At 41.6% G+C, this 17,808-nt stretch overlaps 1 protein-coding gene and 1 long non-coding RNA gene across 2 annotated transcripts in view; one reads left to right on the top strand and one right to left on the bottom strand.

Annotated features, from left to right (window-relative positions):
* adarb2 (adenosine deaminase RNA specific B2 (inactive)) overlaps positions 1-17,808 on the top strand; it is a 334,275-nt gene that overhangs the window by 262,861 nt on the left and 53,606 nt on the right. The window contains exon 4 of the mRNA XM_037973320.1: positions 15,390-15,504. Within this exon, the coding sequence (XP_037829248.1) occupies positions 15,390-15,504 (115 nt within the window). The remainder of the gene's footprint in view (positions 1-15,389; positions 15,505-17,808) is intronic.
* LOC108248013 lies at positions 5,571-6,212 on the bottom strand. Its single transcript, XR_001809109.3, has 3 exons — positions 6,085-6,212; positions 5,765-5,920; positions 5,571-5,681 (listed from the first exon to the last, which is right to left on the bottom strand). It is a non-coding gene; the product is annotated as an uncharacterized LOC108248013 (long non-coding RNA).

Raw genomic sequence — 17,808 nt, 5'->3', positions numbered from 1 at the left:
GTACACCTGTCCCCACTTTGTAATCACGTCACCTGTCTCCATTTACCTAATTATCCTCAGTCTTTAAAACCCGGTCATTGCCTTCCACACTCTGCTGGTCCATTGTCTGTGTTAGTTGTCTATTGTTTGATGTAGTCTGTTTAGTTACCCTCGTGCTGGGTTCCTGGTTTCTGTCGGTTCCATGTTTGTATTTAAATTTAGGTTTTGTTTGTTTGCTGCCACGTCAGCATTTTTGTTTTTGTTTATTCTCTAGTTTAATAAATTAGTTTTCTTTTTCCCCTTACTATGAGTCTGCATTCTGGGTTCGCCTCAGTCTCCACCGTTCCTGACAGAAATCTGTCTTGGCGTGAAAAGTCTGGCTTTTTTTTTTTTTTTTAATCTAAAAATCCCCCAGAGATGGCATTTCCACCAAATGAATAGATATCCATTTTCAAAAGCCTTGTGCTTGGTAGCAGGATGGAGAAGGAGAGAAGGAAGGCTGGGCTGGAAGTGGAGGTGTGGGGGGATTTCGAAGCAGAGGGCAGACACTATTAAAACTGGGGAGAATGAATTGTTAAATACCTCTATAAAGAAATATAAGACATGGCCCAGTTTTTATGCAGCCTGGGCGGCTCTGTGGGCGGGTGATAAGGTGGTGAAGGTGGGTTGAGGTAGTTTTTTTTTTTTCCAGGCAGGGTGGGGTAAAATCAGGCATGTGAGGTTTATAGACAAGTGACACACATGGACTCACACACTCATCCCTGCTGCCTCGGGGTTCACACTGTGTTTCAACAGATTAACTGAGGCACAATGTACTGAACATTATGGAACCCCTGAAAATGTAATCAGTAATAAATCTGGATTTTTTTTGTCATTATTCTCCTGAAGCACAAAACAATAAATTATACACTTGGGCTTTTTTTTCTCCTCTTGCCTCATGGTACACAAGCAAACATAACCATCAACCTGCCAGCGTGAACAGACTTCTAGGTCAAGCAGCAGCGGAGAAAATTTCCCTGCTGACATTTTGTGTTTTTGGCACAATATTGACTTGAGAGGAAAGACAGCAGGAGGATTGCTGGTGACATTCCACATTACCTTGGAGAAAGATGTATAACTGTTTACGTGCAAAAACAGCTGAGGGGAGGAGAAAGGGTGACAAAGGGGAAGGCGGGAAGGTGTGAATGAATGGAGAATGTGCTGTAAATGCCTTGAAGATTTCTATGATTATTAGAAACTTCTTAATGGCACTCAGGGTTTTTTCAGTAACATTTAACTATAACTGAAAGAGTGTGTGTAATCATCTGTTGGGCAAATTAAAAACTCCTAAAGAGATCCCAAAGTGTAAACAAGCCTAAAAGAAAGTGATGTTCATAAGTTGCACACTTTATATCTTAAATCGTAAAACTCCTATTTTATATGAGTTTGTCTTTTTGTAACCACAAAAAAACAAAATAATGTGCATAGACAATTTTTAATTTTATTTTTGTATTAACATTGAGCTTACATCCACCTATCCATTTCATTCCAGCTTTTTCCTCTGAGCTGGGATCTGTGCCTATTTCTAGGGGTGATTGAGCAAAGGGACTCTCAATAACTGGCTTTATCTGTGTGGCGTGGAAGGTTGGGTGGATTTTAAGGGACGCAGGGAGATGGAGTCTAACGGCAGAAGGGTTGATGATACGGTCTATCGGATAAGGACCGATAAACCTGGGTGTGAGCTTCTTGGGAGTATCTTTGAAATTAATGTCACAGGTGGAAAGCCAAACCCTCTGTCCCACCTGGTAAGAGGGTTCAGTAGAACTCTGTCGGTTGGCAAATCTCTGGTTCTGCCGGGTGGTACGAAGTAGAGCCCTTTCAGTCTGCTTCCATATACGCCGGCACCTCTGTAAGTGAGCTTGTACAGACGGAACCAGGCTATCAGTCTCTTGTCTGGGGAAAAGAGGGGGGTTATACCCTAGATATACCTCAAAAGGTGAGTAGCCAGTAACAGACGATGTGTGGTTATTGTGGGCATACTCTACCCATATGAGGTGTTTGGACCAGGAGGCTGGGTTATTGCTGATGACGCATCTTAGTGCAGACTCCAACTCTTGGTTACATCTGTTTGACTGGGGATGATAACCAGATGACTAACCTTGGCACCTAGCGCGTTGCAGAACGCCTTCCACACTCGGGAAGAAAATTGTGGACCTCGATCGGAGACCACATCCTGGGGTATACCATGATAATGGAACACGTGATTCACAAGAAGCTGGGCTGTCTCGAAGGCCGAAGGAAGCTTGACCAGGGGTATGAAATTTTGAGAACCGGTCGACAATGGTTAGTATAACTGTGTTACCTTCGGAGGGAGGTAACCTGGTGACAAAGTCGAGGGTGATGTGTGACCAGGGTCGTGCGGGTATGGGCAGTGGTTGTAGAAGGCCCGCCGGAGGTTGATGACCGTTCTTGTTTTGGGCACAGGTAGGACAGGCCAAGACGAACTCCTTGACGTCTGTGTTCATGGTCGGCCACCAGAAGTGTCTCTTGGTGAAGGCCAGCATACGAGTGATGCCGGGATGACAGGTGAATATATGGTTGTGAGTCCAGTCCAACACTTTACTTATGACGCTCTGAGGAATGTACAGTGTACCTGCAGGGCCTGTACCTGGATCAGGGTCCATCTATTGTGCCAGGGAGATGACGTTCTCTATGTCCCAGGTCAGGTTGCCCATGAAACAGGTGGTAGGAATAATGTTTTCTTTAGACTTTGAGACCTCACTGGAAGAGAACTGTCTGGAAAGGGCATCTGGCTTAGCATTTCTGGAACCTGGCCTGTAGGTGAGTATAAAATTGAAACAAGCAAAAAACAGCGACCAACGGGCTTGACGCGGGTTCAGACGTTTGGCATTTTGGAGATACAACAGGCTCTTTTGGTCAGTCCAGATGAAAAACGGTTGTTCAGAACCCTCGAGCCAATGACGCCATTCCTCTAATGCGAGTTTCATGGCTAACAGTTCTCGATCCCCAACGTCGTAATTCCCTTCAGCAGAGGAGAGTCGATTAGAATAGAAGGCACAGGGGTGAATTCTGCCATCTGACTCTGAACGCTGAGACAATACCGCTCCTACTCCGGTATCAGAGGCATCCACTTCGACAATGAACTGCTTGGTGGGGTCAGGGTGTGAGAGAATAGGTGCGGAGGTGAAGAGAGTCTTGAGTTGGTTGAATGCCCCATCTGCCTCAGGAGTCCAAGAAAACATCAAGAGAGAGGAGGTAAGGTGGGTTAGAGGGGCAGTGACTTGACTGTAGCCCTTAATAAACCTCCGGTAGAAGTTGGCAAAACCCAAGAACCGTTGTAGGTCCTTGTGGTTACTGGGGACAGGTCAGTCTGTCACTGCACAAATCTTTTCAGGGTCGGAACGGTAACACCCCCTTTCAAAAATGTACCCAAGGAACGAGACAGATTGGACATGAAATTCGCATTTCTCGGCCTTTACGAATAACTGGTTTTCTAACAACCTCTGGAAAACGGAATGCACGTGAATCTCATGCCGCTGCGGGTCACTCGAGTAGATCAGAATGTCATCTAGATAGACAAATGCAAAATCGTTCAAAAAGTCACGCAAAACGTCGTTGATAAGTGCCTGGAAGACAGCAGGGGTGTTGGTCAACCCAAAGGGCATGACCAGATACTCAAAGTGGCCCAAAGGTGTTTTAAATGCTGTCTTCCACTCGTCCCCCTCCTTAATCCTAACCAGAGGGTACGCATTGCGCAAATCTAGTTTAGAGAAGATGGTGGCAGAGTGTAACTGAGTGTGAACTGAATCAATTAGCAGTAATGGGTATTTATTTTTTACAGTGATCTGATTCAGTCCCCGATAATCGATACAGGGTCTGAGGGTTTTGTCTTTTTTACTCACAAAAAAGAATCCTGCGCCTAGAGGAGACGTGGAGGGACGGATTATACCAGAAGATAAGCATTCTTCGATATAATTCTTCATCGCCTCCCTCTCAGGTCCAGAAATGTTGAAAAGACGGCTAGAAGGAAGCGGGGCACCAGCTAAAAGGTCAATGGAACAATCGTACGGACGATGCGGTGGGAGTGAAAGAGCTTTCTGTTTACTGAAAACGGGGGCTAAGTCGTGGTAACAAGGGGGAATGGTGGATAAATCTACCTTCTCGGAGGAAGCAGCCTCCCCAGTAAACTGAGGAACGGCAGACTTCAAACAATGTTGCAGGCAGAACTGGCTCCATGATTCGACTCGCCTCTCGGCCCAATTTAATGCGGGATTGTGCTTCCTAAGCCAAGGGTAGCTGAAAATTAACTGAGGAGTAAGGGCTTTGAAAACAAAGAATTCGCCAAGCTCGTGATGATTGCCAGAAACTATGACTTGTAAATTACAGACTTTAGAACTGATTTGAGTTAAAGTGCTACCAGTGACTCCAGCAACAGCACGAGGGGGCTCCATCGGAACGGTGGGTAATCCAAGTTGCTCAACAAGATTTAAAGAAACAAGATTTAGTTCAGAACCTGAGTCTATCATGGCCGGTATGGGGAGTCTAGTGGTCTCGTGAATGATTAATGCAGGTAGGGAGAACAACAAGTCAGGGGAAATCTTATGTTTACCCGGCAATATTCCCTGATCTATCGGCGGGCGACGCCTTTTCCCCAAATGGGACAGGCAGCGACAAAGTGACCCTGTTTACCACAGTAGATGCAGGCTCGGGTGGAAAAACGCCTCTGTCTCTCTTCGGGTGATAATCGGGTACGACCCACCTGCATAGGTTCGACTTGGGGTTCAGAAAGTGTTGGCATGGATCTTACTTCTGATGTGCGTGTACTGGACGCCTGAAAAGCAAAGCTAGCAGAGTCACGCTGCTTACGTCGTTCACGTAACCGCTGGTCAATTCTAATGGCTAAAGTTATTAGCTCGTCTAAGCTACCGGGTTCTTCTCGTAGCGCTAATTGGTCCTTGATTTGCTCTGAAAGAGTGTTAGGGAAAATACCTTTCAGCGCCGATTCCTCCCAACCGTCCTCCTCAGCGGCAACGCGAAAATCCACAGAGTACGTCGCAACAGTGTTCTCTCCCTGTCAGATAGCCAGTAGGCGTTTAGCAGCCTCTTCTTGTTGTAGCGAATGGTCAAATACTCGCTCGAATTCCTGAATAAACAGTTGTGAAGTTAGGTCACGAGCGAGTGAGAGGAGAGAAACGCCTGGGCCCATGCGGAGACAACGTAAGTAATACGAGCGGCGTTGGACGGAAAAAGAGTCAGGGAACGTGCAAAAGCTAACCTACACTGAAGGAGGAAACCCTTACAATGTTCGACTTTCCCCTCGAATAATTCCAACGGACGGATATCCGGTTCCCGAGGAACACCCGCGGTGTTAGACATCGCCAAGTTTGGCTGTAGCGCCCCTAGCCGGTCATCTATGGATCCAACGCGGTGAGTAACCTGATTTAGTAGCGATGTGGTATCTAGACAGATTTGAAAAAGCTACTGAAGTAAAGTTTCATGATGGTCTAACCGGTTGTCGTGATTAACCAAAGTAGTAGCGGTCTGCCCATTACTGGAATCACTCGCTGGCATGTTATCTGGCTGGTGCATACTATCAGGTTTCTAATGTTTTCAGCCAGATGGAGTGAGACCAGGAACAGACAGACACCGGTATACGTAACGATAAGTGATTTATTTACAAGTGTGCAGTGACAAGACTGGACCTGGAAAGGAGAGAGTTCAGATCGGTTAGTTCGGGCTGTTCTGCTGGTGGAGATAATCTCAATGCTGTTGTTAGTTAGCTTACGGTCTGTGGGTGAAGCTGATGCCTGAGCCAGCTTCTGGGGTGCAGGTGAGTATTTACAAGTGCGGGTTGAGACTCCTGTCCTCCAAGTAAGTAGAATGATTCGTGGGTTCCGTCCAGGTTTCACCGTTGGTGGCAGTGTGTAGAATGACAGCTCCTCTGAGTTAGTTGGTGTCCCGAGACCAGGTTTAAGTCGAGCATCCAGCTTGGAGGAAGAAGTAGATCAGAGTGAGGTTTATGCAATCAAGGATTTGTCTTTACCAATAGCAAAGTTCTACGGGTTTCTCAGGAGAAAAGACTTAGTTTGAGCCAGGAAGTTTTACCAGAAGGCAAACGATGCACCAGCGATGAGTTGCTCCACCAGACTGCCTTAAATACCCAGGTGCGTGTGATGAGGATCAGGAACAGCTGTGAGTGACTTGAGAGGAGGCCAGGTGGCAGATTGCCACAATTAGGACTGCACAGTATATAGCAAATTTATCGTCATTGCAATAGTAGTGAGCACAATATCAATATCGCAAAGGACTGCTTGGACTGCAGTACATCATAGACCAAGAAGTATGTTGTATTTCAAGTACCATGTTTTAAATACACAATCAGCTATTTAGTTTTGTTGACATTAAGAGACAGAATGTTGTCTCCACAGCAGCTTACTTTGTGTTCCACCTTAGCTATGTGAGATGCTTCATTATCATTGCTGATAAGTCCCCACACTGCTATATCATCAGCAAATTTAGGTCTGGTTCCCTCAGGAATGGTGTTTTGTAAATATACATAGGTTTTTTAGTATTTCAGCCTTGTGTCCACACAGAAAAAGCATTTTAGGAGTCCCAAAATAGTATGTTCAGTAACCAAGTTCCAGAGTGAAAAAGTCTTGAAAATCAGCCTTTTGAAAACAATGATGTCAAAGTCCCACGTCTAATCTAACCTACGACCCCAAACATGACAAGTGTAACAATAATACTGACAGATTACATGCTTGCATTTGTGTTGCAGACTCCAGTTACTCAACTACAGCACGTTAATTTACTGTATTACTCCAATGACTAGACAAGAGTAATAAACAATACCGTTACTTTGAATAGAGCAGTGCAAAACACTTACTAATACACCATATATTCTGAGGCCAAAAAAAAAAAACTGGACAAGGACATAAAAAGCTACTTTGTGCCAATGTTAGTAGCACAATTATGTGTCAGCAAAGAGCAAAGGTCTGAACACACATCCTTGCTTAGTGTGATGAAGTATGTTTGACTATCAACATGTATTATCTGACAGGATGTTCAAAATCAAGCTACAGTGTGAAGTTTTCAAGTTGGGGAGAGTAAGCTTCACTATAAGCTGCTGTGGGATGAATTTATTAAAAGCTGATGAGAAATTGATGAACAGAATCCTGGGTAGCTGCTCTTTTTGTTCAGGTATGATAAGATCTGTGGGTCAGTTGCCATAATAAGCAAATGGAAGAGGGTCCAGAGAAGGTGGGAGGTTTTAATGTGACCCATGACTAGTCATTCAGAACACTTCATTATGAGGCCAAGGTCACAAGGAGGTAGACAAGGAGTCGCTGGTATAGAATTACCTGAAAATTTAGTCACTTAAGATTTACATTAAACTCTGGGATATGCATCAGCACACCAAGAGAACTGAATGAAAAAGAACCTGACAACAATTTATTTTTCACTGGCTGCATGGCAACCTGAGAAAATGTGGTATGGTACAGAGAAGTAAATATAATTCATCAGTATGTGACAGTAGGATGAGCCATATTCACATATACTCATCACTTTGCACCCACACAGATCATCAAGTGGGAGAACTGATCTGAGATTAAATAAATACTTAAACTTAGTGTAAACTGTTTGAAGTCAGTGAAGATCTAATATGAGTGTTATTTTCAGCTACTGCATTCACAGGGGACAGGCCTTATGTAGGCTATTTGCATAGGCTGGCAACTGTTCTAGTTTCAGATTTTAAAAAAATAATATTATACATGAATCTTGAAAATATGAGTATATTCACAACTTTTTAGTATAGAATTAAAATAGAAAAAGGCGGAATGCTCCCTCCAGGTTAGGGGTGAGGTGAGGGGTGCCCTTAAGTGGAGGAGTTCAAGTATTTTGGATTCTTGTTCACAAAGGATGGTGGGAGAGATGCACCAAAAGCAAAGCTTGTGATTTACAGAACCATCTGCAGTCCAACCCTCACCTATGGTTATTAGATATGAATTATGACCAAAATAACAGTTCAAAAGTAATGAATAAAAGCAGCTGAAACTTACTTTTTTCATATGGAAAAGGATATTCGTCATCTGGGGGAGTTCAGATTGTAGCCACTGCCCTTCCACATCACAAGGAGCCAACTGAGGTGGCTTCCTAGACACCTCAGCTGGAGTTTTGGGGGGGAATTTGTCACTGGTAGGAAATCCATGGACAGACTCACAACTTGTTGGAGTGATTATATATCCTCTCTTGTCAGAGAACACTTTGTTCTCCAAGAGGAGCTGGGAAGTATTGCTGAGGAATGTCTGCCTCCATGGCTGAACCACAAAAAAGCATGAGAAAATGGGTAGATAGGTGAATATTTTGTTACAGTTCTAGTGCTTTTCTCTCATATGTGAGCTACACTACCAGCCTAAAACACAAAATTAAAATAGAACCAATCGTCAGCTCATTCACTTTATTGTTATGCTGTTTCTCCACTGCCTCCCGTTGATTTGGACAAACACTGCTGCAGTAGATCTCACCTATTGCAGCTGCAGTTACTAAATGACTCCCGCTGCTTGTTTTCTCCACCCTGAGAACGCACAGAGGAATTGCTAAGTAAATTGGTCAGAACTAATGCAGGAGAGACGCCAGGTGGGGCAAGGTTCATAAACTGCCACAGCAGCAGTTTCTAGCGCAGTGTCGTCTGAGAGGAGCTTACATTTGTAACCTGGAAGAGATGTTGAAAACTATATTCCCAAATGTAGCTATAGTGGAGCTGCTTGTCCAAGAGGAAGCCAAACAGCTTGCGATGTGACAGGTTGCTCTGACGGTCTGTCTGACTGAGGAGTGAGTTCCTCTGTCCCGTTTTTCTGCTACATTAGGCCCACACCAAGGGTGGCACTCAGCTCCCACTGAGGAGGGAGCATATTCGTCTATATGTGTGTGTTTGTGAGGAAAATCACCATAGATTTTAACTGATAGGAACGGAGAAAATGAAAAGACTAGAGTGAGTCACAGCTGTAAATCACAGCCTGTTTTTCTTTTGAGTCAGGCAATGATTCTATTGTTTTCTCACTCACATGATGAGAAAATTATAGGCTCTAAATCCACTGGTGGCTCCTTGTTGCTGGCACATCACTGCCCTCTGTCACAAACCAACATGAGGGACATATTGGAGGAGGAGAATAGAGAAAGCAGACATGATAAAAAATGAAAATAAAAGGACTTGGAAACTTCAGGAAGCAAACAAGAGGATTTATGACCTTATAGAGTTTAACGGACTGAAAGAAAACGAGCAGAAAGAAGAGGGAGGAGGAAGGGACAAAAAGCTGGGATCGTTGCCAAGGTCTATTCCACCTTTGCTCTCTAGTCCTCTCTGAGCTGCCACCTTCTCTCCCCACTGTAATGTCATCAATGAAAAGGCCTTTAGGAGGGATGGAGGACTTGACTCTGGGTTCACACTGTCACCGACACCAGCTGACACGGCAGAGCCAAGCAGGATTCTGCTCAAATTAATTGGATGTCACTTTCAAGTCCAAGATACAGGGTAGTTTTTCTCTTTTTTGTTTTTGTTACTAATGCTGCTGTACAGAATCTGGAAATTCTGCAATATGAAAATTTTAAAAAATCAGTGAATAACAACAAAAAAGTTCATTTTTTTTCTTCTCCTATTACTACTCATGTGTTATTCTTCTGTTTTTGTTGGGATATTTTTATTTCCTACTCCTTCAGCAGCTTTAGAAAAAAATCATACAAAAGAATACATTAAAACATGCGGCTCCATTAATATTAATGTGCCATTGCTTTTTGGTAGTAGTGCGTGGTAGGATTTAGATGAATTTCACAAAACAAAAAAAAAATTAATTCAAAATGTGATTTTGGCAAAACAAGTCAGAAACCCCTCTATAGCTTAGGCATAATGAACTTCACAGTACAAACATCATTCAGTGTATAAAAGATTTACAAAAGGTTGGACTGTATGTGATTGAACTGGTATTTTGATATCTTTTGCAATTTTTACACAATCTCACTTTAAATTTTATGATTTATTGAGATTTTACTACAACAGGTACACCTTACAGTGAGAAGATGTCACACACTCTTAAACTTTATGAGGTAATTGCAAAAGAAATCTTATTCCTACGAACTAGGCTTCTTTTATGAAAGAAATACATTTTTGTACTCATTTACACAGTATATAGGGCTGCTATAGGGCTTATGGTATTCTCTCAAACACTCCGAGAGTGCAGAGTGTAGAGTGTAAACACCCAAACTCTCACTGACTTCTATTGTATCTGAGCTGACTTTTTCTTTAAAACAGGAAGTGAAGGGTCTTTTTAACATGTCATATCTCCTGTATAAAACACTGTAGACACAGAAAAATTAACGTGTGTGACAACCAGATACTTCTATCACTCACAGGTCAGGCATTTTTTCAAAACAACTGAACATTTTTATACAGCAACTGTTTTTTTATGGCTGAATTTCTAGTCTGCCTGTCTGTATAAAGAGTACTTTCAGGAAGTGACATACACTGGTGTGTAGTTACCATGATGACGCCAATGAGCTACTGGAAGTAGCTTTAAAATTTATTTTGATCTTGGCTCTCTTAACATTTTTTAAACAGTTCATACTTAAATCATTGTGTGTGTTTGTTTTTACTGTTGTGTTAGCAAAATATCTCATGAACCACTGGACAGATTTTATTAAAACAGAAGGTGTTTATTGCCTGTATGTCAACAACTGACTTTTGGAGTCAACCCAGTTCAAAATGGCTGCCGCAACTAATTTACTTCAGCCAACACATAAATAGCCATAACTTAGTTTTAGACTTCATTGAATAAAATTGATGAATGTTAGACATTCTGGCAGCAGATGTATTGACACTGAAAAATTTCCTCAGAAACAGTGTATATTAAAGTTTCAGTCATGCCTTGTTCATCCTGCTCACATAAGTTATCAGTGTGAAATAAGCTTGAGCTCATAGACAAATATGCTCATAAAAGTGTTAAAAAATTCCAATCCTCTGTAAAACATCACAGCAAATGAGGTCATGGAAAGGATTATTTTCTTCTTAACTCTCTTGCTTGTTGTAAAAATGACTATGCTCATCTCAGATGTAACCTGACACACAAATGTTAACTTAGAAGCTCGTTGTCTAAGTCATTCATCACTTTTGTCGGCTTTATTCTGCAAAAAACACCTCTTCAGACTTATATCAGTGTCAGATGAGCAATATGTGCTTATGCATACATGCGCAGGACCCGCACACCTTCAACCACACCACAAGCTGTGAGCACCTTGGTCGCCAGTTCTAACTGCGAGAGTATTTCACAGCTCTGATGAGGGCTATAATGTGCAATATGTTCACTAATTCAGTCACTCTCTTCGTCTTCTTTGGACTCTAATCTCTATCCTCCTCCCTCACTCTGTACATCTGTCGCAGTGGCATCTGTTGATGTCCTCTTAGCTACACTGGGCTCAATCTGTCCAAAAGGCCCACTCCAATGTCACTCTGTTGCCACCTCCCGGTGATACATTTCTGTCTTACAGTTGGAGGCAGCTTGGAGACTGAGCCCTTAATTACAAGTGGAGGGAGGAGCATAGCTTTGGAGGGGTGTGAGGGAGATACAAATGTTTTGGCAGCATCTGCTAAACAGTGGAAGTAGATTACAGAGTGGAGAAATGGGAAAACTGTCAAAGGTTGGTGTTGGGTTGCAGGAATTGATAGATAAAACTGGATGATTGACTGCAGGAATTAGGTTTTGCTTGTAAAAATGTATTTGTTTTCAATAAATTTTTAAGTAATTTGGAGATTTGGAGTTTTAAGACAACTCAGAGCACATCTGACTTTCTCTCTCCTAAAAGTAAAGTTAGGTAGGGTTCTGTGAAAAATATATGAAGATTTATTGTCTTACCTGTGGTAAATAGCTTTTTGAACGACATCAGTTTGAAGATACAGAGTCTACAATTGACAGGGCTGATGAGCTAATGGCTAGTTCAAATGCAACCAAACCCAAAGTAAACTGCTGCTGCCTTCAACCATAGAAATTGCTAGCACAGATAGCAACTAGCTGTAACACTTCCCATGCTATTTGGGGTAAGTTTTACCAGGAATTTCATTATATTTCTGCCAAAGTTTAAGTAATAGCTTTTGTATGGACCATATTTAAATTTGAAAGGCTGGAGTTTGTTTAATTATGGTAAAATTCACTTTGGACATGGGTCCTGTATAATGTATGGAGGACCGAAACCGGCATAATCAAAAATAAAAGCAGAAAAATATATTTATATATATATATATATATATATATATATTGCTTTTGCCTTTTCCTTACACATGCATTTTATCAAGTAATGTTTATATTTTACTTTTGCTTTTTCCTTATAGCGTTTGTTCTTTTGACATTTCCTCCTCCTCTTTAATTACCGTGTGCATTTCTGACTCAGTATGCAAATGAGGAGGCTGTCTTCTTGGTCCAGCTCCTCTCCTATTGGTCAATAACAAGGAAGGAGCAGGATCCATGTGCAGATCGATTGTTCATGTCTGCGCTCTCGGCCGTTTCAGGAGAACGCCTCATTTGAGAGAAAGTGAACTCGTAGCAGAGATGTCTCAGACAGCTGCAGAAAAGTTAAGGCATGTTGCTAGCTTAGTTGACGGCAAAACAGTCAATGATGAGTATTTATTGTTTCCCTTTCCAAAGCCCCAGAGCACAGAGGAGGCGTGCTTTATTACTGCTCACACCCGTGTGCCCTCCCTCGCGAGGGCACGCCCGATCGCTTTTCAGCACGACACCGTCCGTCCTTTCAAATTGTATCAGTTCAGTACGCCTTTACCCCCACCTGTAGCTGACATGCTCTGGCGGTGGCCGGTTAGTCGTTTTTTTGCCTCCACCCTAAAATCTGACCATTTTTTCTCCACCTCGGTCCCGGTCCTGTCTGTCCCACTCACTGAATTAACAATTGGACTTCTATTTTGAAGTCCAGTGGTCCAGAGAGTCCAGAGAGGTTGTTTGGTCTCTCCAATATAGAGGTCTGAACATTCTTCACTGCACTGAACTGCATACACGACTCCGCTCAGTTTGGGTTTGTGTGTTTTGTCCTTAGGTTGGACCAACCTCTGCCGGAGAGTCTTGTTGGGTCTTGTTGGGTTTGAAATGTACTGGGATGTTGTGTTTGGAGAAAATCCTTAGTTTCTCGGATACTCCAGCAACGTAAGGAATGACAATGTTCTTTCCTCTGTTCCTGTCCTTGTTCTGTTCTGTGGTGAGTTTAGTGGATTTCCTAGCTGACTTGACAAAAGCCCAATTGGGATACCCACATGTTTGGAGAGCTTTTTAGATGTGTTTCTGTTCATTTTCCTTCCCTTCTGTCTTCATGGGGACGTGCTCAGCCCGATGCTGTAGCGTTCTGATGACAGAGAGTTTGTGTTCCAGAGGGTGGTGAGAATCAAACAGGAGGTACTGATATGTGTGGGTTGGTTTCCTGTAGACTTCAATGTTGAGACTGTCCTCTCCTACCATGTGCACCAGACAGTCCAAGAAAGGCAGCTTGTTGTCGTCAGCATCTTCTCTGGTAAACTTGATGTTGTTGTTGACCGAGTTGATGTGTCTGGTGAAGGCTTCAACTTCTTTTGCTTGAATTTTGACCCAGGTATCGTCCACATATCTGAACACACCAGGGAACAGAACCAGCTGTCCACCTACACCTCAAGGATAAGGGACACTCCTTTGAGGACCAATATGTTCATATTTTGGACCGAGTAGACAGATGGTTTGAGAGGGGGTAAAAGAAGCCATCTATGTCAAAAAGGAGAAACCAACATTAAACAGAGGAGGAGGTCTCAGATTCCAGCTTTCAAAAACATATAATGGAGCTTTAGGCCTGATCCCCAGTCAGTTTCACTCCAATCAACACCTGCACTCTTGTGACCAGAGTGGCCCATCAGTGAGTCAGACAAACAAGGATTCTAACGAGCCTCCATTGTTAGGAGAGTGAGAACAATTTGCAAGCAATCCAGCTTACATCACATCTCAGCTTTAAAAGCTCAACTCCACACTCTCTATTTCTGAATTGAGAAAGCTCCTCGGATGAGAAGCGAAACGTCTTCAGCTACAGAATAGAAGTCCAGTTGTTTTTGTTTTTTAACCTTTTTTGAAGTTAATTCAGAGTGGGACAGAGAGGACCGGGGCTGAGGTGGAGAAAAAGTGGTCAGATTTTAGGGTGGATTTTAGGCGGTAATAAAGCACGCCTCCTCTGCGCTCTGGGGCTTTGGAAGTGAAGTGAAACAATAAATACTCATCACTTTGGTCTTGGCTGTGTGCTGACTAACCGTTAGCTCATCAGTCCTGCTGTACCTAATTCTACAACACGTGAGACATTATTTCTTCATAACCTTTCCATATAGCCCTTCAGAATGGCTGGGATATAGTTTTAAAAGACAGCTTTGGGAGAGTCACCAAATACCAGATGGAGGAGCAAATGAGAAACAGATGGAATATGGAGTTCAAACATGTTCATCAACTTCAGTAAAGCCAGAGAGAAAACAGTCCAGAGGATGTTGCTAGGACAATAACTGTTCTCTTTGATTCTGGCAAATATACTTTTGAAATTCTGACAATCTTTGACACCAATCAGTCAGTCTTTGTTTGACTATGTTTTATGGATTTCCATATTAAAACCTACTCTAAACTCATACCACTACAGATTTATCAGAGCTGCCTCTGACTCTGCTAGGTCAGATGATGGCATTGGAGGCCTGGCAGCAACTGGAAATCCATACAAACACAGCTCATTGGTAACAATTTATCCATAGTGTAATCAAATCACTTTCATTGCCTGGCCACAGTTATTTTATTGTCTGGTTACAAGTTCAACACTTTCAATCTCTTTGTCTGAAATGAAAAGCAGCCTTTTACCATCCTGTCCGGTGGGAAGTTTAACAGCTGTTTCACCTTCAGTTTCAGCCAGCTTAGGCTAAATTGTAAAACTCTTAGAGGCAAATTAGTCAGTTTGTTTATTAAATCAAATTTGCTTGACTTGGTGTAAATTATTGTTCTCTGGGTGGAAAGAGAAAGGAAATGAAACACACACAATTTAGGTTACCCCAAACACAGCTTGATTTTTGCCTGCTGGGTGCATGGAATGTTTACAATTTCATTTACATTCATTTGTCATAGCAAATGTCAATTAAATCAGTTTTAAATGTGAAAAAGGGTGTTTGTAAGGTTAATTTTATTAAATCTAACAGTAAATCTTACTATAGGAAACCAAATCAAATTGATGTTTTGAGTGTGACTGATTTCTGTATGAGCTAAACAGGTAACCCCCTGATTTACCAAAATAAATTAAAGAAGTAGAACATCATCCACCTCAGTCACACAGGTTGTGTTTGGTGAAAATAAAGAAACAATTCTATTTTCCAGGACTTTGCCGATTCAATATTCCAATTGGTGAGAGAGAAGTACCGGTCACTGGTGGGGGGCTGCAGTCCTGCTCACGCTCGACACAAATCCCTGGCAGGCATCGTAATGACCCGAGGTATGGCAAATTTCATTGACTTTTTTATATGACTTTGAATTATTGAAGTGGTGCAATATAGAAAGAGTGGGGGGGGCAAGGATCAAGGATAGAAGGGGAGAAGGAATTCTCGATTGAGAGAGAAATTATGAAGTGAGCGTGGGAAGACAGACAGAGGTTTCATTTCATGCTTTTTCCTGGCACTCATGCGGCAGAAAAGCACCTTGGTGCTGAATTATTGACTATTCGGAGTCTCAGAGGAGAATGAGACATGGTGTCAGTCAGCCCCGCTGCATGCTGGACTCGTAGCGCTCAGGCAGCCTTGACAGGAGTTCCACATGCCACAGTGGGAATCTTAACTAGATCAGCTTAATCTAAAACCTGACTGAGTGGCACACCAAAGAGCCAGCAAGGAGAAGAAAGTTTCACAGGACTGCTCCTCTACCTCATAAAACAATCAGATAGACATGATTACCCTATACATTAGTCTAATGTGGTTTATATTAAATCCCACTCACATGCATATATGAATGTACACAAGTATACTTTACAGAGGCTCAATATCTGTCTCACATATAGCATTCAAATACACAAAGTAATTCTACAGCTCTCATTTCTATTTGTGCAAAACCTGGTCTTTTTTTGAAAGATCCCATCAAATCTAGGTCCAAGTTCTTTATGTTTTGTTCTTTTCTACCATTGGTTTATTTAGTAGGGCACAGGTTTGTTCTCTAGAAATAAAGCTCAAAAAGTACTCTGTTTGGTCAATTATTTCTTTCTTGTAATATTACTTCTTGGCAATACCTTTTATACCGCTGGAAAGCCTGTTTATTTCCCCTTAAATGTTGCCACATTTGTTAGGAAAATGCATTTGTGAGTTGAGCAGCTGAATTGAGTATTATTATTCAGTTTATTCATTTTCATTTTAAAAAACAAAACATTCACATACAAAAAAAATGCAAATCAAACAAAAAAAAATGAAAGGTAGCAGAAGAAGAAAAAAATCTTATAATATCTGCCCCTATTTAAAAATAATAATAATAATAATAATAGTAATGATAATAATAATAATAATATCAATTTCAAAAATGGTAATAACATCAAATAAAACAAAAACGAAAATTCAACTCCTCAAACAGTAACTCCTACAATACATATTATACAAATTCATAGTTTTTTAACAAATGAACTTTTATCATTCTCTTAAATGAATTAATTGAACCAGCATTTTTATAATCATAATCCAGACCATTCCATAATCTTACTCCTCTGACTGAAGTGCATTTATCCTTCAAGTTTGTTCTAGTATGTGTTATGTGTTATTCTAGTATGTGTTATGTGTTATTCTAGTATGTGTTATGTGTTATTCTAGTATGTGTTATGTGTTATTCTAGTATGTGTTATGCCCATAAAAAACTTGCCAAATTTTCTCTGCCAATGCCAAACAGCTTTATCAGCTATTGAGTGTTGTTTTGAGCTTCTGGTACTCCAGGTACCTGAGAACAACCAGTGGCAATCTCACATCTCCACAGTCTGGGACAGAATTCTATCCTTCAAGATGTTGGGTATGCAGTCCTGACCTAAACTCCATTAAACACCTGTGGGATCAGCTGAGCATGTTGTTCACTCCAGTGACCAACTCAACCACATTGGCTGACTTGTGACAAATGCTGGTTGAAGAATGATATGCCATCCCACAGTAGCTGGGTGGATCAATCCAAAATATTGATAATATTGATATCAAGTCAGTATTAGTATCAGATCGATACTAGTGTGGTAAGATCGATATTTTAGTTTCAGATTCCCTCTTGTCTGCACTGCTGCAGTTTTGTTAAAAGAGGCAACAGCCAGCAAGGTTCAGTTGACTTTCTCTCTCTCCCTTCAACCCCTCCCCAACATGTCTTGTCTAGCCTTGCACCATCACGTGACTCAGTGGAGCCAAAATGATTTTTAGTTTGATTTGCTCATGGTTTTTTGCACTTTGTTTATTAAGGAAAAAATGTAAACAAATTTGTTTTGTTTTTTATTGTTTCTGTTTATCATATTAATATTCTATTAAAGTATTTTTGGACACCTATAAACTTTGTCCATATTCTGTCCAGGTTTTAACAAAATAATTCAAAAGAAAAACCACAAAAACAACTAAAGGTCAGAAGTTTGGTTCAATTCAATTCAATTCAAAAATACTTTATTAATCCCAAAGGGAAATTAAATGTTGACNGTAGCTCATTTAAATCAAGGAGTTATTATAGATGGTGATGGCTGTGGGCAGGAATGATCTCCTGTAGCGGTCCGTTTTACAGCTAATCTGAAGAAGCCTTTGAC

Source organism: Kryptolebias marmoratus, linkage group LG21 (assembly GCF_001649575.2).
Source record: "Kryptolebias marmoratus isolate JLee-2015 linkage group LG21, ASM164957v2, whole genome shotgun sequence".
Taxonomy (NCBI): Eukaryota; Metazoa; Chordata; class Actinopteri; order Cyprinodontiformes; family Rivulidae; genus Kryptolebias; species Kryptolebias marmoratus.
Note: the sequence above shows the minus strand (reverse complement) of the source record. Positions and strands in the feature narration are given on the sequence as shown.